Source organism: Plectropomus leopardus, chromosome 20, assembly GCF_026936395.1.
Source record: "Plectropomus leopardus strain MGB_pleo_1.0 chromosome 20, ASM2693639v1, whole genome shotgun sequence".
Taxonomy (NCBI): domain Eukaryota; kingdom Metazoa; phylum Chordata; class Actinopteri; order Perciformes; family Serranidae; genus Plectropomus; species Plectropomus leopardus.
In genome coordinates this window covers 3,011,950-3,034,399 of record NC_142195.1, presented here as the reverse complement: position 1 = coordinate 3,034,399, position 22,450 = coordinate 3,011,950, and the positions used below count along the sequence as shown (strand labels likewise).

General features: G+C 37.5%; 1 protein-coding gene across 2 annotated transcripts; it reads right to left on the bottom strand.

Annotated features, from left to right (window-relative positions):
• Positions 1-6,324: 6,324 nt before the first annotated feature.
• Positions 6,325-17,036, bottom strand: june (JunE proto-oncogene, AP-1 transcription factor subunit). 2 transcript variants are annotated; one of them, XM_042509954.2, is made up of 2 exons: positions 16,946-17,036; positions 6,325-11,172 (listed from the first exon to the last, which is right to left on the bottom strand). In XM_042509954.2, the coding sequence occupies exon 2, from the start codon at positions 11,013-11,015 to the stop codon at positions 9,981-9,983; it is 1,035 nt and encodes a 344-aa protein (XP_042365888.1). In that variant the 5' UTR covers positions 11,016-11,172; positions 16,946-17,036; the 3' UTR covers positions 6,325-9,980. The 2 variants fall into 2 exon arrangements, with proteins under 2 accessions (XP_042365888.1, XP_087927190.1); XM_088071064.1 differs by lacking the exon at positions 16,946-17,036 and adding an exon at positions 11,856-12,023.
• Between the last annotated feature and the right edge of the window lie 5,414 nt (positions 17,037-22,450).

Genomic DNA, 22,450 nt, shown 5'->3' with positions numbered 1-22,450 from the left:
TTATAAAGCAGGTACAGGTGCTCTATAAATAGTGTGAAAGTATCAAAATGCTCAATTCACAGAGAAATGCATACCGTCTATATTCAGAATATGTGCCTTTAAATGAGCCGTCAGGACTCGTGATGTTGTGTTGTGTATGAGAATAATATGGGACCTTTAATACATCATCAGGCTGTAATTATAATTATTAAGATGTAACATCTCTGATTCTGACACTTCCTATGTGAACATCTAAAGCCGTATGATCTGTCAGCAATAATTCAACCTGAAGGTGAACTGTTGGAGTCGGAGATCGGGAATGTGTTGTTGTCTCATGAATAAATAGACTGTGTTTTTTGGAGAGAGAAGAAGAGCCGGGTAGAGATATGTAAATCAGATTAATTTCAGCTTCCTGCTCCGAAGATGACCGTAGGTCAGACCGCTGGAACACACCAGCCCCGCTCCCGCACCTGGAGGGAAACACTTGTCACGTTCAGTCAGGCGTCTCTCTTCACTCCTTCTTTTCGTCTCATTAAATATTCATGAGACTCACCTGAGGCGCTGCAGAGCCCGCCTCCTGCCCTGAGCCGTGATGTCACACTGAGGTGACGGCGGTATTCCTGATGTGAGCGGGTCTCTGAGAGAGAAACGATACAACATGGTGGACGTCAGAGAGAATCTCACTGAAAGTGGAGATGTGACTGTGTGACAGTGGCTGACTGACAGCAGAGACTGCTTCACCTCCTCTGTCACAACTGATACTGTCATCACCTGAGCTGTCAGACCAGCGACAGGATCTGTCCTGCCAAAGATCTGTTAGCTCCAGATCTTCCAGATATGAAGATGAACCGTTTATATTGTTACTCTGATCCTAGATTCAGATGCTCCACCCACACAGGATGTGAACACCGCCAGATCAAGCCCCTCAGAAGTGAGCCATGCTGTGATGAAAATTTTCCATAGTGGCCAAAAGTGGACTCACACTGTCAGGGTCTGTCACGTGATATCCACTGTAAATAATGGATAATGTGTTTTGAGAGTCAAACCCCTTGCGAAATGACTCATTTCACTCTCTAGATTTAAGCCATCCAGTTCGATAACATTTTGAAAGTCTAAACGAGCTACAAGATTACATCTTTTTAGACTGCTATTCAAGCTAGCAAAGCGCTGAAAAGGAAGTCAGTCACTCCTCTGGCAGAAGTCATCGGCTTCAGCACGACTGGCTGCACTCAGCAGCCGTAAATCATGAAGTGTTTTGCTTTATGTACCAATGAGCAGCTAGGAACGATATTTAAATTATTTATATTTAAAAAACAGGATTAAGGATCTTTTGAATGCGCATGGTTTCTGAATGCTGCTAATTGACTGTTTCAGTTTGTTGCCCGTTGCTTGTGTTTGAATTTTTATGCTGTTCATTTGAACTTTTGTCGTTTTGTTGTTTGTTCTTTTTATGTGAAATTCTTTGAAATGCTCTCTTGGAAAACTCCCTTGGAAAAGAGATTCTGAATCTCAGTGGGACTATCCCTGGTTAAATAAAGGTTAATTAAATCAAAAAAATGCACCTTTTTTGTGACCTTGCATCCATCTCATTCTTGTGAATGCAAAATCTCAAGATCTTGCGAAATTTTGGCACAAACGTCCACTTGGACTCAAGAATGAACAGATTTGAATTTGCTGATCGGAGTTCGAAGGTCAAGGTCACTGTAACCTCACAAACATGTTTTAGGCCTCAAAAATGCATTCGCTAATTATGACAAAATTACACACAGATGTCTAACAGGATATAATAACAAAAATTTAAACCTTTGAACTCGGAGAAAATTCCTTTGATTTCTCTGAAAAACATGGGAGAAAAGGCAATGTGCAACTTGAGTGTACCGCAAATTGCAAGACATTCATAGATTTAGAAAAAGGAAATTCTGGAAAATTTCCCATAGAACTATATTTGTAATTATCCTAGTTATACATTTTAAAAAAGTTGATAGAGTAATTATATTTTTAAGCTTTTTGTGGGGGACATTTCTCTATTGTTATTTTATTATTTTTTTTTTGTATTCAAGTAATTTTATGTCCTTCTTGGTAATTTCTGTTTAGTTCGGGGTCATTTCCTCTTAAGTTGCTCATTGCCCATGTTTTGAGAGAAATCAAGCCAATTTAGATTAGATTGTTAATTATTAGATTTCATAATCAAAAGTGAATGCTATATTTTTCAGCATTATTCCATGATTTGCTTTCATATAGCATGAACATGATATCAAATATATCAAAGTAATATTGCCCAAATGTAATAGAAATCCAGTGTCATTATAAGACTCATTTATATGAGAGTTAAAGAAAAGAGCAAAATTATTTTAAAATTCCGTTTATTTGAGCTGAAAATATAATAAGTCCTTTTTTTTGGAGCAGCAGTGAGTGTTGGACTGAAGGTTTCTGAGCTGGAAAACATGCAAAACTACAACAACAGGCACTGACGTTCACTGTCAACCCTCATTTATTCACAAACGTCTTTATTTTTAACAAACAGACTCATCAGAGAGCAGAAGAGAAACAACAAGACGGCGAATATACCAATACAGCTCTCGCTCTCTCTCTCTCCCTCTCTGTGTGTGTTTGTGTGTGTGTGTGTGTGTGTGTGTGTGTGTGTGTGTGTGTGTGTGTGTGTGTGCTGAGGTGTGGGTGGAGGGGGTATTAGTCACCAGAAATGGCACAGAGCCTCTCTCTCTCTTTCAGTAAGTGGGTCACTCCATCTGGAGCAGAATATGGAAAAACAGCAACACAATGTTTTTTACCAAACAGTTTAACACGAGAAAACACTCGATTCTGTCAGTCTCAAGTCACCACCAAGGAAAAAACAGCCCAAACGTGAGCTGATCAGCTGCTTGGAGCATTTCTTACTCTTTTAATTGACTTTAGCCCTTTAATGTTTTTAATGTTTCCCATGTCTCCCATCCAGATACACTTGTCCTGAAACAAACACCAGCACTTCAAACACTGAGAGTTCATCTAAGTGAAGTTTTTGAAGGGTGTATTCATGGAAAGTCTGTTATTAAGAGATTTTTTTAAACTGCTTTTGTGCAGGTTTGCAGGGTTATTAATATGGAAAAAGTAGAGTCTATAAAATACAACCGCAGATCATTATCATGGGTATGTTTAATGCTTTTTTTAATCAAATGTTTCCATGCCTGTGAACTGAAAAAATAATGATATTAAAGTATTAGTAGTAAGTGAGTTTTTCCTCTTGACATTTGATCCAGCAGCTCTTTCAAAACATTTTTTTTAGTTTGACACAAAAAGCTTTAACTCAAGGTCCACTTACAGGTTCTCAAGCTTTCTTTCTCAAGGTGGAGAGTTTGTGCAGCTTGATCTTGGAATTTTTCCAAGGCCGAGAATAAACAGTTTTTCAGATGAGAATTGGTGAAAGGTTTGACTACGAGCCCAGAAAGCCTCACAGTATAACATTTACATTTTGTCTTTTATACTCATGATCTGTAAGACGTAGATGCAAAAGGGTTAATTTGTCTGGATTACATGGTGAATCATGGTTAATCTTCCAAGAGAGGCTACACTAGAATGTGAGGTACTATGTATCTCTCAAACGCTGCACAATAAAACATCCTTAACCCATGTGCCAGATGCTGGTATTGTTATTTTCTGCAAACCACTGATACCTTTGCATGTTATTATGTAGCAGATACATTAAAACTTAATGTTAGGCAAGGGATGCACGATAACATCAGCACCTCATCAGAACTGGCCGACATACTGATAATATTGGCACGTCATTAATATCAGCCAGTATGCTTTTTCTTATTTTGCACAATAGAATAATTTTACATACATTAAAAAGCATTGTATTTCATGTCTCTATTTGCCAGTGGACCGTCATAATAAGAGCATGCAGAATATGTTACTACAGAAAACACTTAATGATCATAAAAAATAGGTGAAAAAAGTGGATATATTGATATCGGTATTGGTTTTTGGTCAAATGAGTTGTTATATATCGGCGTGTCAGATATCAGCAAAAAATCCAATAGTGTGCATCCCTTTCTAAAGGAGAAAAAAAGTGTGTTTATTGGTAAAAGAAAATCATGTTTTGGCTCAAAAAAAACCCCCTGTTATTAATTGTTTAAAAAACAACAAGGGAAAATGTCAAGAAAATCATATTGATAATGAACTCATTCATATTTCTAAAATTTAAAAAATGTTACTGGGATTTTTTTTTTTAATTTCAGTACTTTCTTGGGGCCATTATTTTTTTGTTTGTTTGTTTGTTTGTTTTCTGCTCTTTTCTGCTTATTTTCAGGTAATATCTTCTAACTTTTTAGTAAATTCTTGCTAATTTATGGGCTATTTCTTTTAAAGTTGCTCGTCTTCCTCTTCCCATGTTTTTGAAAGAAATCAAGTCAGTTTGCTCATAAGTTTCTTCACTATTTCAACATAACAGAGGCGAGTAATTGATATACAAAGGGTCATTTAGGGAGTGGAGTATCCCTTTAAGGCTCAGGTTTTTCCTCTGAGAGCAGCAGGTTTTCTGGCCTTACCTGTGTCTTAGACTGATAACAGTGTGACTGATCTGTCATTGAGGGATTGCCATAATTACTGTCATCAACAGAGGTGACTCAGTTTGACTCAATCCTCAACAACAAAACAGATGAGTCCAAACTTTTACTGGTTGAGTCCATCTGAAATATGAATAAATCTTTGAACTTTTAACCCTTTAAAACCTGAGCAAAATGGCTTGATTTTTAAAAATAAATCATAATTTAAAAAAAGTGGAAAGAAGACAATGAGCGACTATTATTAAAAATATAATAATAACAAAATTTAATCATCATATGAACATAAATATTTGTTTCTGTTAAATCTTTTTTTTTTTTTTTTTAAATTTCTTTAATTTCTTGCATTTCTTTTTGGGACTTTTTTGCCAAGTTGCTCATTGATTTTTCCCCTATGTTTTCTAAAGAAATTAAACCAATTTGATCAGGTTTCAAAGTTTTACCATGAAAGGCGACTGATACACAGGAAAAGAAAAAGGACATCAATTCAGGTTTCAATGTGTTTATCTCCAGTAAAATGTCGTATCTGTCACTAATCTCAATGATTTATTAGAAATTTCTCATTACATTTATGGAGATATTTAAAAAGTCAAAAGATCCACTAAGTGAAGTCATTGTGTTTGAATCATTTCGGTTTGACGTGTCTTTAAAATCCCCTGATGAGTGGGATTTCTCTCTTGGCTGAAATTGACACACTTTAACGTCATCAGATGGTGACACACTATCTGATCCAGCAATGTCTCACTTCAGTGTCTCATACCTGTGTCACTATAAGGGACAGGTTATCAAAAAGTGTTTATGGTATAAAGCAGTCAGTATACAAGATGCAAATGAAGAGTAATAATCATCTTAACAATGATATCACAAGTATTATATATTTATTTGCTGCTGTGATTAACAGGTAGTGTGAAGTATAAAGGAGCTTCTTCAGTTCTGCTGCTCTGAATCACTGAGAGAAATCACTTCATCCTGATGACTCATCCATGAGCTGAACAAGCAGAAGCCTCTGAGAATAAATAGATAGGTACAGTATATGGCCAAAAGTATGCGGACAACTGTTAACATCTTCTGGTGGATGTTTAGTAAATTTGGCCAGAGATAAGCTTCACTGTGACATTATAATATTATGCAAAAAAACTTTTCTGACCATTTTTCAACATAACTACATAACAAAGAAGAGAAGTGGTGACATTTTGTGAGATACTGAACTAGCGACACTAATCTTCGGTGTCCATCACAGGGTTAGGGTTGTATAGATCTTCTCTGCTGTCAGGTTGAAGATGTGTGTGAAGCATCCTTGTTTTGCAACTTGTATCTTCTTTGCAGCAACATTCACATTTGAATGAATGTCTGCTGTCATGGCTTCATATGAGTCTGGGCAGACATGGATGGAAACTTTAACTGCAACTTGACTGGTTCAGATTACAACTGCAAAGTGGCAATTCTAGTTATTCAATGTTTTCGGTATAGTGTTTGATTAAATGTTTGTCAGTATAACTGTGATAAGTAAAAGAAAACTAGGAAACTTCCAAATAGGTGTTTGACGTACTTTTCAACCACAATAATTCAAAAATTCCAAATTTTCTCAACTTGAAACCAACATCTGTTTTACCATGGCAGTTTCTGAATCTACATTTTGATTGTTGAAATTTTAATCCTTTATGTGAAATTTTTACCACCCAGCAAAAATAAGTTAAGAAAAGTGCTCTTGTTACAACATGTGGCATCTGTGTTGTGAAAAAAACTGCAACTCTGATCTAACAAACAGCAGGCAAGTCACAGGTCATATTTCATATTCAGATATATTGACACAAACACCTTGATGCAGCACAACAGCGTAAAGGAAATAAACACACGTCTGTATAACAAAAGATATTCATAATAAATAGAGACATAAAGCGTTTGATCATATCAAACCGTTTGTACACACACATAATTTCGAAATATTCATAACAACCATTTTTATACATTTGTACAAAAATAGAATCATTAGAGACGTCAAAAGCACTGTTTAAGTTAAAAAAAATAAAGATTTGTCCAACGCTCACCAACATATTATGGAAAGTCTCTCATTTGTCAAACAGAAAACATGGAACTAACTGGAACAGTTATTATTTCATACTTGAGCGTTAATGTTCATTTAAAGTTCTGATGAGTAGTTTTGAAAGTAGCAGAGCTTTATATTGTTTGAAGCTAAAAAAGAAAATTATTTATTTTCCTTCTTTGCAGTTGTGTTTTTCTCTCTGACAGCTGCAATTTACAAACTCTAACATGATACAGAGCTGCTGACTAGACAGTAAATTCAAGACAAAACGGAGTCCAAAAATAGAAAGAGATCATTAGTCCCATGGTTCAAAAACATGTGAAAATATCAATCAACACACTGTATAAACAACAACACGTTTACCTTACATTTTCTTTTCTGGATTCATCATCATACCAAGATCTAAAAGGCCCAATTTGAAACTTGTAAATGAACACACAGCTTTAATTAACTAAGAAAATACCAAAATAAAATGTGCAGTTATCAAACAATGCACTCTCCAAGGGAAAACATACTGTTGAGTGTTTTAATTAATTCATGTGCAGTTGAAAAATCCTGTTCTCTGATTGGCTGACAGATGTCTAATAAAAATCTTATACATGGACAAACATAGTTCAGGGCAACAGTTTAACCACTGATCTAAATCAGTTTTAGGTATACTAAACTGCAGGAAACCAGGGCTACAGTACTCTCCATTATGAATTGATGAACTTATAACATGTTTACACCTGGTATTAACATGCCTTAGATGATCCAACCACATGTGGACAGCGTTAAATACAAGTATAAAGCACCACCAAAATGCATTGAGATCCCATGATTCAACCATTTGCTGAGGTGGTCTGGGACACATTTGAAGATGTCTTTCATTGTTTGAATACTAATGCATCCTGATACCTCCCCAACAAGCACATAATGGAAAAAATACATAATCAGTGCAGGACAAGGTGGTGTTTTCGTGACAGCATGCAGTGATCCAAAACTTGCCCATTTTACAGTGGAGTGGACAAAGTAGCCATCCATTGTTTTGCCCTTTGGAAAAAGACATAGAATTCCAGGTGTGAATGATGTCCACTTTGAAACAGGTCCTCCTTTACTCCTCTTCCAAATGCAGTTTTCCTAAAGTACAGTTTAACTCACTAAATAAAGGCTTTAGACTGCTTTTACATTGCCAGTAGAATAGAGCTGTGTACACAGCTTTGCAGCAGATGGGTGTGCCTCTCTATGAGTGTGTGTTGTTTTTTTTTTTTTTTTCGTGTTTCACGTTCAGCATCACAGACAGGCTGGAGAACAGATTAATAACAAGTTGAAAGCAGCACAGAGGCCTGTGAAAACTTAAGCTGGTTACTTCTCTTCATATATCTATTACTTATTCAGTCTTTCAAATTCAAATTTGATGCAAACTTTTGATTATTGACAATTATTGACAGAGATGGATGGTATTTCGCACATGTGCTTCATTGCATCTCGCTGATAAAGGGGCTAAAATCAGCACATACCTGTGTAGAGTCAATTGACGTGGGTGTGAATACAGATTGTTACCTTAAAGTGCCAGATAATAGCAGGTTTTAGAGGGTGTTTTGTGCAGTGCAAAAGCAGCTCTAGATACCTATACAACATATTCAAGGACCTCAGGAACCTATCCTTCTACTACCTTCTCAGATAGCTCAGGAAACCCCTTAAGTACCTCTACAGTCTCCCTGAGGTCCTCCTCAACTTCTTTAAGGACCTCTGCTAGCTTCTTCAGGACCTAAGAAACTGCAGCTAGAAGTGGATTATCCTTCATATACATTTTGTTTACATTAAGGATTAAAAATTGGGCCTTCAGGACTGAACAACAACATAGTTAGACATAACAAGTCAAAATTATGCAATAAAGATTAAAATTCTGAGGATTTCAATCAAATTGTCAAAAATGAGTTGAGTATGTCAACATAGCAGGTCAAATTATGCTAAATGAGATTATACAAGAGCATTTTCACTTTCATCATGCCATACTTTTTTGTCTTTTTCTGGCAGAAATGGCCTTCCATTAAAAATTGCAAACTAATTATCAAAATGATAAATATTCAACAGTCATATCTTATCCACCATACTGTTATGAAATTAGAATAAAGAAGTTAAGGTTATCTGACATTTTTCATGTCAGTAATATTTCTGTTGTTGCAGAAAATATCAGTGTAAACAATCAGTCAAATACATGTCAACTTCCTTTAAACAAAAACTGCTGTGAAAGTGAAGTTCTCCCTCCATATCAGGATTTTACTCCACTAATTGAAAAGTTAAATCAAACTGAGATATTCAAACCATATACAGACCTCTTGACTGACAGGTCTTAAGTTAAGCATTCCCTTCAATCCTGATTCTTAAAAGATCCAGAAAATGTGAGGACCATTTCCACCGTCCAACAATAACACCAAAAAAACAAAAACAAACAACCAGCCAGCTCGAAAAACAACAAACTTTTCTGATCAATCAAAACGCAGCTTAAAGGTTTTTGTTTTGTTTTGTTTTTTAACTTCCAGCAATAACAGATGAAGAAAACACAGAAACACAGTTCAAAACAGTCACTGGATTATTACCAACCACATCTGTTAGTAATTAGTAATCAGATTACATACATCTATTACAGTAACCATGAAGAGTTACTGTAAAAACAAAGATATGGAGTGTTGGTCCCATAGCTGTGAGAGCACACCGTGGGACTGTAGTAAAAACAGTAACAGACTGTCTCCTTGCCACTCTTTTGATAACTGATTATTGTAAATTATGAAAAGAAAATTCAAATTGCAGTCCCCTCTCTGTAATTAAAGTAATCTGATTACTTGACACTGTTTTTTAAATACGAATTACATCAGTATTTATTATTTGAGCATTTGCTCCTTATCAGCAATCTTCGCAACTCTGTTTCAAAATAAAAGCTCATCTTCACACTGTAAAAAAAATTCATTTTAACATGTCAAATATTCAAACAATGTTTTTATCATAATCCCCCAAAAAGTCAGTGATGGAAAACAAATTCCACTGTTTTTATTTGCTGAGATGGAATGACATCAGTCAGTAAACTGAAATCACCTTTTCGTCGCTTTAGATTTAATTTGCCACCATCTCCTCTGAAAAAAAAATCGACATCAAAATTCAAATTGTCAAATTTGAATTTTGCTCTTGACAGGGATTTATCCCTTCCTCTGTCTCCTCTTTCTCCTCTAAGCTCCGCCCCCTGTGACTGGATGACAGACAGCGGTTTACGGGGCTACACGGATCCTGTTAAGCATCCGTCTGTCCTGACGCCTCTCTCTCTGCTCGCTCCAACTGAGGGTGCGAGCAAAATGGCAAAATCGTCAAAGTAAACCCTCGGTGCCTCAGCTTGTGCTCATTTTGCGGGTGTCCACCTCTCCTCAGCAGCTGGAGTCCTCGCTGCCGGTGCCTCCCCCTCCTCCTCCAGACTTGGCGGCACCTGAGCCGACGGCAATCTGACAGCCATTGGTAACATGACTCATGACCTTCTGTTTGAGCTGCGCGACCTGCTCCCGCAGCATGGCAGCGGTGGAGGCCAGGTCCGAGTTCTGGTTCTTCAGGACCTTGACCTTCTCCTCCAACCGCGAGATTCGCTCCAGCTTCCGCTTGCGGCACTTGGACGCAGCAATGCGGTTGCGTAGCTTTTTGCGCTCTGCTTTGATCCGCTCCTGTGTCTCCAGGTCAATCGGGGAAAGGGAGGGCGGGGATGTGGGGTCACCAGATGGGTGAGGCACCTCTGGGACGGTCTGTGGAGCATCCAGGCCTCGGGCGTGGGGTTGAGAGGCTCCACTGTTGCCATGGCTAGAGCTGCTACCGTATGCCATTTGCCCCCCGGGGTATGTCATCTGGCCTGGGTTGTAGCTGCTGAGGTTGGTGTAGACGGGCATGTCTCCACCAGACATCAGGTTCCTCTGGTAGGACGTCTGCAGTGAAACGGTGGAGGATGAGGACGGGGACATGGGGCCACCTCCCACCAGCTGGTTTTGCTTGTGAAGGTCGGCGAGCGCTTTGACAAAACCATCCGCAAACCCTTCTTGCTCGTTGGTGGCCTGGTTTCGGTACAGGAAAGCATTGGTGGAGTTTGACACAGGGCTGGTGGTAACCAGTCCCTGGTTTGACTGGATGATCAGGTGCTCCAAGTCAGGGGACGCCAGCTTCAGTAGGTTCATGTCTGCCGAGGACACTGCTGACGTCATCAGGGAGGTGTTGCCGGTAAGCCCCAGGTTGCTGTGGTTCCCGCCTCTACCTCCTGCCACACCACCGCCGGGGAAGTGATGACTCCCCACTGCTGACATGGCCTTCTTACTCATCAGCATCTTGTTTCCGGGGTAACGCTCATATTCAGCAACCTGGCTGAAGCCTGGGACGGCGGGGGAGTCGTCGTGGTAGAAAGGAGTCTCCATCTTGGCCGTCATTGACAAAGAGGTGTCTCAGAGGATATCTTCATAATCAGATTAACCTGGATATCAGAGGGGATTGAAACGTTCCACTGACGTCTGCAGCTGGAGGATGAAGGCAGGACGAAGAGAAGAAGAAGAGATGAGGAGAGAAGAAGAAGAGGAAGATGTGTGCCTGCAGGAAAACCAAACAAGGCTATGAGAGAAGGAGGACGAAGAGGACTGAAAGATTACTGAGGTGTAAACCTGGAGGTGGTGCTGACACTACTGATGCTAACGATGAATATATCTGTGTGTGTGTGTGTGTGTGTGTGTGTGTGTGTGTGTGTGTATTTCTGTACATGTTCTGTGTTATTTACAGTCTGAGGTGAGACTGAAGACAATAAAACTGTGTTGTTACACTGTTATCTCTCTATCTCGATCAGCTGAATTTGGTCCTTAAATGAGAGAGGAGAGGATAAAGGGTTAAAAGTTCTGTAAAAAAGCATTAAGTGGACCTTGAGTGCTGCCATTCACAAAGTCAGGAATTAACTTTTGAGCTCAAGGATCTTTATGCTTCAATGTCTTTACACTGTTCATATTCTCATTCATGCATTCTAGAGTTTTATTCCAGCAAAGTATTTTTCATCATCTATTATATGAAATAATTACCAACTTTTCTCTTCAGTAAACAGATGAATGAACTCGTGTTTCTGATGGTCTGTAAAGACCATTTATTTTCATTTTGACAAGTACTGGGTTCTGTGTTTAGATTATTCTGTACTGACACTACCTGAAACTTAGCCTTGCATCTGTGATAGCTTTGTAGTAGTTTAGCTTAGCCTTGTATCTGTGATAGCCATGTGGTACTGTCATTACCTGGAGCTTGCATAAACGGAGCCTGGGTCTGTTGAAGGTGGCAGGGCTATTTGGACTGCATAGGAGCAGTGAGAGCTGGCACTAGAGGAGTGGCTTTGGGAGTTCACTGCCTAGCCTCCTGGAGGTGTTGTGGGACCAACTAGGTGAAACACTGATGAAAGGAGGTTCCCACCTGATGACCCCAAAGATGTGTTAGTCTTCACTGCCTCTCTCTGACCTTTCTATTACTGCTCTATGGCCTTTATATTTAAGCTATAATTGCTGATTAGTGACCCTAGGTTCTTCATTGAGTGCTTATCCTTTTCTGGAGCATAAGTTTCTTGTGTTTTAGTTGAACTGCATTCATTGGATTGGACAAAAAAAAGTAACAAACAAAAACACACATAATAAAGTATCCTAATAAAAATGCTTATAATTAATGAGTGCATTTACAGTGGACATTCACCATTGCAATATATATATATTTTCTGATCAAGTTAAGCTATTCCAGTGGGTTTTTATTTCAAAGTTGTTGAATACTGCCAATTTGTGAGTGACTTCTGCATAAGATACCAACCAAAAACGGTATGAGACAGCAGTGTGAGACACTGCCAGGTGGCGTCAGTTTGTAACGCAGCCAGACAGAACCTTTCGTGGTGTTATGATATGCCGCTGCTGGATGGCGTCAGGTTGCAACACTGCTGGTAATGATGTTTTATAAGAAGTGTGCAGGTCCTGGTGGTAGGGACAGTTTATGGCTCCAACAAACCCTGGATTTTCACCTGGGAGACTGGTGTTTGCTTCCCATATGAATGTAGAGCCAAACCACGATGTTTATTTCTTAACCTGACCATGTGCCTTTGTTTTCGTCCCAGCGTTAGTTGCCATGTGCTTTTTTGCCTAATTCAAATCATGTGCATGTGTTGACATCCCCATTGGTTGCAGCATCTTGGAATGTCAACAGCAAATGCAGGAGGATAACTGGAATGTAATATGTAGACACAAACAACCACTACCAAAGCATTTTTAGGATGCATTCAGTAGCTTTATAAATCCTAAAAATGTAAATTAATCAGTCACCTAGGTCTAAAATTGACCCACACAGGCCTCAAAGCCCGGTTTCCTGTGTGATACTCCTGTGCTTGACCAGTTCATCCCTCTCATCTTACTGCCTCTATGGACTGTGATGCTCTTTATACTACCTCACCTGACTTTCTGGCAGAACATCTGTGAGTTTTTTCTTGCAAATGTACCTCTTTAATTTCAGAGAATATCTAAGCCCTAACCAAGACCTCTTTGTCCTAATCCTAACCACCTCCGTCTTAGACACACCGATCACAGTATGCAGTGACAAGTGAGAAGTTGACAGTACGTATTTAAAAACTTTTTTGACAAGAGCTCTGATTCTGATTCCATTAGGATCCCTTAAATTAGTTTTCAATGAATTGTGACTCAATACAGATTTAAAGTTGAAAAATGAACATTTGTAGGTGTGTGGTATGTCATATAGTTCATAAATACCTGTGTAAATATAGAAAGGATCATGTTATGATGTTAAAAACATTGCAATGTGTTTATGTCATTATTATGTACAGCAGCAACACACTGCTGAGCTATAAAGCATACTTGCTACTCTGCTGCTGCCTGCTGTGGAGGGTCGGTTCCAAAACGGGAGCGTTTTTTTGTAGTGTGGAAGAGCTTTGGTAAGAATAGGTTCTTGAGTTTTATCTTAACACAATTAGTGCCATGTGTACGCTGAAAGGGTTTTTAACTTCTGTCCAGATTGGCTGCAGAGAGAGGTTCTTTTTTAAGTAATACCAAGTCCCTCTTTGTGTTTCATAGGACTGTGTCACTGCCACATGAGATGGATAGTCACATAAAGAGGGAATTTTTTTACTAAAACTGCTATAACGTTGGATGATATCCACTTTTTTAGTCTAACTCATTATTAGACTAAACTTTGAAGTGTGTTTTCGTACAGGACGACAAATACAGATTTTATTCCCCTTTCCCTTCCACTGAAATTGCTCTAAGAACTAATCCGTAGTAGTGTCGGTATAGACAGGAAACACAATTACAGTGACCAAAAAGGGGTTCAATGTTTAATTGGGGATGTAGTTATTGTTTCAAGATAGACTTGTTAAGGCTACAATACGTCATTTTTATAAAATTAACTTTTTGTCATATTTGTGGAAATAGTCACTATGTCCTGACAGTAGTACACAATGTAGTCGGTGAATAAAGCAAGTTCCTCCACCTCGTTGTGGTGCTTCTATCGGCAATTGAAATAATCCACCGTTGCTGTGAGAAAACAACCAGTCAGAGCTGAGGAGTCTCTAACACAGCTGTTACTCATGTCAATGACTGCTCATGAACTGTGGTCAAACTGTCAAAAGTATGGCCAGTGGGTCGTGCTTATGAGTTGGCTCTACCATTTTCAATATGGCAGCCAGGTCACAAAATCTCTCATATTACATCTAAACAGTACACTGCCTCGTTTGACAGTATCCTTAGCTCTGATTGGTTGTTTTTAGGGCTGTCAGCATTAACAAGTTAATCGCAGCAATCACTGCAATTACACGGCAACAGAGAGGGTGGTGTTTTCAAAAGATGACACTCTGGAACCTGGTTTCAAAAGTTTGAGTTTTTGAGCTCCCAAAACACTATTAAAGTGTGAACAAACGGCCAAACCGCAACAAAAGTTTAATGTTTCATGTAAGAGTTATTTCTGCTTAAACAGCCTCTCAGTGATATTCTTAGATTGGCATGTTGTGACCAGTCATTGTCTTTGGGAGTAATAGTTTCACACATACAGGACCTGTTTGAATCAGAGAAAGCTAAACTGGAACTGCTGAAAAGTGCCAATACTGTCGCATTAACCAGGGATCACTGATGAGTGAGTAATCAAATTGATCTCAGATAAACTACACGTCATACTGACACTGATTGGACAGTGCACTCCTGTTTTAGCCTTTTGCCATGGTTTCTAGACCACACGACTGCAGCAGCAGCGCAGCACTGATCTGAAATAAAAGAGTCTTTGAGAAAAAATTTCTTTGCATTCATTTGATTTTTAATCAAGATACTGGTAAGAATTGCTTTACCTTGTTAATATGGACTTCGAATGTGTTTCTAAATGCAAAATAATGCACTTTAAAACATAAGATTAAAATGTGATTTATAGTGATAAACTAATGAAATTTAGCAAGTAATCCCAATTTTAAAAAATGATTTTTCCGCAGCCCTGTTTACTTTTTCAGCTGCAGGTGATTCTTGCAAATAACATTAGAAAAGCAGACCATCTGTCTCGTGCTACTGTGTGGATGTTGTGACGGTTTCAGCAAATATGTCAGTAAGTTATTTTTTTATAAAAGTCACCAAATGTAGCTTTAATTTGAGGATTTACCCTTCAAAACTTGAGCAATCTGGCCATTTTTTCTTTTCAAAATCATGGGAAAAGGCAATGAGAAGCTTAGATCACCCAAAAAATTGTCAAAAAAAACTTTAAAAATACAAGAAAGTTCACTCAAAATTAGACAAAATACAAAGCAAAACATTTAAAAAATAAAATTAAAAAAATTTTGAAAAACAAACAAACAAACAAGCAAGGAAATGACTATTGTTTTTTTCTAAATCCAGCTTAAAAAAAAGGAACCCAATTTGGTCAAGGTTCGAAGTTGAATGCTGAATGCTGCACAAGAAAAGTGATGCCGATCCAGGTTTCAGAGGCTTAAAGACTACATCACTCCACAAAGTCAACATACTACATCTTATCAGTCTGACTCAGCTCGGGTCGACCGTCACAGAGCACAATCACTTCCTGAGCAAAAAAGGGAAACTCCTCTGTATAAGTTTTTATGGAAAATTTGAGACAGATGGATCATGTCTGGTATTTAGGAGGAAATATATGATAAGCATTTTCAACACTATCTGCCAAACACCAGATTAACATTAACAAACCTGTTTTATCAGTGATCAGTGAGTTATTTCCAAGAAGAGCCACAACTCTGACGCTCCCCCTGAGCACTCCGTATCCACCATCTAACACAGACACAACGCAGGAGCTGCCTGTATACATCTGAAAACACCAGCTGAAAAATTACATTTTATATAACTTTTTTTTCCTCAAATTGCCATAATTATATTTATTGCTGAAATATCTTGCAATGTAAGGATATTATTATAAATCCATATTTACCACCACAGTCAGTGCTCTCTGGTGGACAAACTATGTACTGTCAACACTGTTTCGGCATGACCTCCAACATATCAACATGTCTTACATATCAGCCAACACATACATCACCTCTGACACAATATGTGTGCAATAACCCAAAATCAGCTGACAATCTTTATATCTCAATTCTGTTCTATACTTTAACTTTTACTTTCTACTTTACAATTCTACTTCACACCTCAGCCAACGGGACTTTCTACTACATTTATCTGATTGCTGGAGTTACTTTCCTTGCAAATTAAGATTTTATAAATAAAATGAATAATTATTAATGATAATAACAATATGATAAATTGTTATAAATTTAACAACCTAACAATGTGTTCATAGCAGCACAACCTAAAACAGCTACAACATTAAAACTCTGCTAACATGTTGATCCAATAATAATGATAATAATAATAATAATAATAATAATAATAATAATGACAATATTAATAATTATGAATAATGATTTCAAATAATACACAAGTTAAGTATTAACTTTTCAGGGCAAAGCTCATTTTTAATGAACGGGTTGGATATGAATAGCATCATTCTTGTTATTGCTGTTTGAATCAATAATTAATAATTAGTGATGGAGAGACTAAATAAAGAGTCAGACAGTAAAAACGGTAACACATGTCGGCAATCAAGCTGTTCCAGTCTAATCTAACTCTAAATCTGTCAGCACGCGCTCTAAACACGTTAAAGTTCCTGGTAACAGCCGTTAACTTCAGACCGGGAGAAGCGCGCGAGGCAGCGCTGGTGGATCAATACAATAATGTAACGACCCAAAAACATCGTTGATGGATCCATCTGGTGTTAAAATATCACACAGAGGCTGGATGTTAATAATAAAATATTAATGAGTGATAATAATGTTAATACTCACAGAGAGAAGCAGAGAGCTGCTGAAGCATCCGAGAGCAGACAGAGTGAGTCACTCCCTCCCTCTCTCCCTCTCTCCCTCTCTCTCTCTATCATAAGGTGAGTCACACTGACATTGCCCGTTCATTAGCGTATTAACACGTCCCTAATGAAGTCATTTATTTACAGGACCATGTTTGAAACATGATATTTTATATTTGGTTTTATAATTTGCCTGGAATTACTTAAGTATATTTAAATATGACCATTTAATTCCGGTAAATGACCTAACTGGGGTCACTGAAACTCAAAACAGCTCAACTGAAAATACTATGAGCACATAATGATAATAACAAGGGACTGTGCGAAAAGGATTGCGGTGGAGATGAAAAGCGTAGCATTATTAGTATTTTCTTTCTGGGTAGTCTGCTTGCAAAAAGTAATAAAACACTATCTATTGGTACAATTAATTAAGGTGCATAAAGATTTTGAGATGGAAAACTAAAATTTGAACCCCATTTTTTTCAGTGGAATAATAATTACACAATAAAAAGGCTATTTTGTAACTTAAAAAGAAAAAAACATCAAAACAACTGTCCAGGCTGCCATACAATTTTAAGCTTACTAAATTTGAGTAGACAAGTTTAGGTCATTTTTTAATGATTTGACTCATCTTAAATTCAGTCAACTTAAAAAATTTAAGCCAGACCCGACACAAACTTTTTTTTTTTTAATAAGACCATATTGTTCCTTTTTTAAAAGTGTTCATATTCACCAGATTTCACTTTAAAGGAATTAGGAGGTACCAAGATCGTATGGCAAACATAAAAATAACAAAAAATAGTATTTTCTACTTATTCTATTCTATTTTATTTATTTATTTTATACATATATTTTACTGAGAGTAAGTGGCCACAGATATTTTCTGTTATGTGTTTTACTTAATTGTAATTTTTCTCTCTGTTAAGACACAGTATGAAAGGCAGCTGTAGAAGAGCATTCAAGATGTGAAGCGTTGTTCTCTCTGCCGACATTATGTTCCAAATCTAAAGACCCTCCTCCACTCTGCCAAAAACAATTTGACAACCCTCCATTTGGCAAAAATTAGACATTAATACAATCCATAATTGCCATCAGGCACTACATTCATCAGAAGAGTCTCTAAACGAGGCCAGGGCTGTGGCCAGGATTTTAAAATTCTTTTTTTCCCTAAAAATATATGCATTTTATTTTCAACAATTTTATCTGTCTCTACATTAATGTCTAAATTGTGTTTAAAATATTTCTCCACATCTCCAGAAATGTTATTAAGGTGTTAACACAGTACTGTTTTCTATTTTTTAAATTAACCTTTTAATTATTTTGCCATAAAAAAGGCATTCAAAGTAAAAAATAAAAAATAAAATAAAAATGGCACTGATAATGAAACTCCTGAATGTAAAATATGTGTCATCGCAGGGAGTTACAATCCTCAAATTCATAGAAATAGCACAGAGGGTTTGACCTCTGTGACCTTAATAGTAGCTAATACTCAGTGGTGTCATGTAATGAAGTAGTAATACTTTGTAACAGTACTATAGTATTTTTTGGGAGTATCTTTACTTTATTTGAGTTTCTATTTTTCTGTCAAATTTTACGTAAATCTTATTTTAGTACCTAACTACAAAATAGAGAATGAAGGGAGGAGGAAAGAAGAGGACGGATTGACAAATTAAGGAATGGTAGAGAAGGAAAACAGCAATAAAAAAATAAATATATTTTAAGTTGTAAAAAAAAAACAGATGTTTTTTAATATACACTCAATTTTTAGGTAATGTATTTTAATCATTTGAAACCTGAGCAAATGGCTTGATTTCTTTCAAACACACGGGAAGAAGGGGCAATAAAGGACTAAAAAAACAGAAATTAGCAAGAAATTATTTAAAAGTACAAGAATATTACCTAAAAAAATAGTAATAAATAAATAAATAAAAAGAAGAAGAAGAAGAAGGCAAAAAAATGCAAACAAGACTTTTTTAGAGTGTTTTTAAGAATAGTTTTCTAAATCTACCCCCTTTTTTTTTTACAATCTGTGGAACATTTCTCACCAAGTGGCTCTTTGCCTTTTTTCCCCGTGTTTTTGATGTCACTCCAGGTTGCAAAGGGTTAAGAAGAAATAAACCTAATAATTCTCAGAATTCTGACCTCTTGCTTTTTTATTACCAGCATTTACTTGTACTTTTATCTTTGATACTTAAGTAGATTTTTTTTTAAATCACTTCTGATACTTAAGTTCAGTAAATGTGTGATATTGTAAGACTTTTACTCAAGTAATCTAACTTCTACGAAAGACATTTTTTGTTAAGATATCTACACTTTTATTCAAGCGTGGCTCTCTGTGACTTCATCCACCGCTGATAATTTGATAGTCAATAGACCATTAAGTGCAGATATGCTGAATAAGGAATAAATCAACTTATTAAGGATTTATCATAAAAGATCTGATCAGATTCTGATTTAGATCTGTTCCTGTCATTTAGCCCAGACACCTGATTATTGATTGTCCACATATAAAAAATCTGAGGACCAACCAACAAAACAACATAAACGTACCGTGTGTGTGTGTGTGTGTGTGCGCGCGTGTGTGTGTGTGTAATAACAGATGAGTGTGTTTACTCTGGCAAGCTGAAGTAATTACAGTTCTTGTAGGTGAAGCGGCACAAACACACAAACACAAACTCATACACGCGTGCACGCACGCGCACACACGCATACAGACACACAAACAGATGTGTTCACGATCAGATCAGAAGAAGGTGAATTTGTGGCATTCTGATGAAATAAAGAGTTAATGAGGTTTCACTCACAAGCCTCCACACAGTGAATAAAGGAAATAAACTGCAGACAAGAGAACAACGCGCAGCTGCTGAGTGAAATCACTGCTGTGTTAATTTATGAAGACAGCAGCATGAGCTTACGGTTAGAGCATCAAGGCTAGATCTGCATGCCAAACAGCCAAAAGTTAGGCTCTCTGCTTGATTCTCGTGCCGGGCTTTGCAGACTCATGTGCATACTCGCAAAATCTCAGTAATTATGTAATTGCGGCAGGTGTGCAGGTCCTCTCAAAATTTGAAACAGTCCGGTCTGCAGCTGTGACGACTGCTTGATTTTCATGTTGGTCTCTTTACCCCAAACCCTATCACTTCCTTTTTCCACCGTCTTCAGAAACACGCCAGCAATTACTTTACATTCCATTGGTTTTAGCCGATGCTTTTATCCAAAGCAATTACAATAAGTGCATTCAAGCATGGAGCAGAAGATGTGTAAAGTTTCTGCTGTCCTGACGTCAACGGGGAGTTTGTTTAACCATTGAGGTGCCCACAAACAGTCATGACTATATAGACTGGTAGCTAACCCTCATCCACTGTATGTGAGGGCGTAGCAAGCTAATTGGTGGGCTGTGGTGTATTGGCTGGATCGGCCTGAACCATTTGCAGCAACGTAAACAAGTACCATTGAATGTTTAAATAATGGACATAGCTACCATGACCATATTGATAAAAATTTATTGATCCAGCAGGGCAATAATTCATTGTTACCAATTGGTTTATGGAATGCCCTTTTGAAGCCTCAAGTTGGCATAGAAGGGTCACCATCTTGGTTTTTCTGGAGCCAAAGATGGTCATATGAGGCTGTTGCTGTGGAGGAGTGAGGGGTGGATATTTACAAACCTGGCAAGGCACCTTTTTTTGGATATACTATACTATGACACACTAAAAAATGTCTTTTTTCACCTACTTTTGACATGCTGTACTATGGCTTTTCAATTTTTCGACATGCCATTTTCTGACTTTTTTTTCACTTCTATTTACGTAATATACTATGACACTTTTTTCATTTTTTTCTGACATACTATACTTAGATGTTTTTTCATTTATTTGGGGACTATGATGTTTTTTTTTTTTTTTTCATATTTTTAAACCAGTAATTTGAAGCTTTGCCCTCCAGCTCAGCTCTCTTCACCACAACAGTCTGGCAGAATGCCTCCATAATAAGTGCTGATGCTGCGCAAAACCGCCTATCCATGTCACACTCCATTCTATCCTCACTCATGAACAAGACCCTGAGATACTTGAACTCTGTAACTTGGAGCAGCAACACATTCCCAACCCGGAGGAGCCAATTCACCCAGCTGGCACAAAAACATCACCTTCAGAAAAGAAGCAAACACCGAACTCCTTTATAAAAGTCTGGGGTTTGTTGGACCTGTTCACCATATAGGTGTATTATGTCGTTACCTGGCAGCATTTCAATCTGACAGGTTTCATCCGGATGTCCACAGGTGTATAATAACACCACAACAGGTTCTGTCCATCTGCAATCTCAGCTGACACCATCCTGCGACATTTCATACACATGCGAAAGGTGACTTTTAGTGTTGCAATCTTTCAACAAAATCACTGTCAAAGTGGCAGTATTTTAGGAGTTTGGAATAATAATACAGGCTGGTTTTGTAGGCATTTGCTCATATACCAAATTAAACAAATTAAAAACTGACATGATAATAGTAATAGGTGAAAAGTTAAAGCATCACTAAAGTCAGATATTTTGGGAAATACTTTTCACTGAGAATTAGATGTAATAATATGAGATGGAATCAAATCCAGGTTTAGAAAAAGACAAATTGTGCTTTTATGGGGAGCTATGGGCCAGACTATTTCTAGGGCTAGTATATTGACTTCCTGAAGTCGGCTGCCTGGCAACCTCACAGCAACAACAAGATGACAAGGTAACTGCGCCCCAGGCAAGAAGTAGTTTGACAGACAGAGTGAAATGAAGATCTGACCAGTGCAGACTCAGAGTGCAACACACTGTGCGCTCGTCTCACACTGCAGATACTGTTTGTATCCAGAGTGAAGCTGACTTCACTCTGAGGTTATTTGGCTGTTCGGGGCGAGAGTCCACTGAATGTAATGGAAAAAAATCTCACTCACACATCTGAAAGTTATCAGCTGCCATGACATCATCTGAACAAATAGGCGTGATGACATCATACGGTGCAAGAGACGGCGAGAGAGAGAGAGCGGGAGAAGAGGAGAGCAGAAAAGAGAAGACTTAACGAATTAAATCCCAGACTTTAAACTAAAAAGAAAAAGTAATTTACTTCATCTGCATGTGTTTCAAATACAAAAACATGACAATAAAATAAAAGGAACACTGTCCACTGTTTAGGACTGTATAGAATAATGACAGAACATAATATAAACCTGCAGTTAAGTGATCAAAACAAAAAGCTGTTATGTATAACAAAGCTAGTGTTTTCATCACATTTTATTTAATCAGTTCCTCACAAGGGAAGTTTGAAGGGTTTCTGTCTTAAAAGATGAAGCTAGCAATATTCTATATGTCTTATTGTCAACAAATTTCATGTGCGAACTCAAAACCACAATCTATCTAAAAAGTATTGTGTATTAAAACCTGATATTTCCTCTTCCCTTTAAAAATTAAAAAATAGTATAGTAATAGTGTGTCAAAATAACTGATAAAAGTC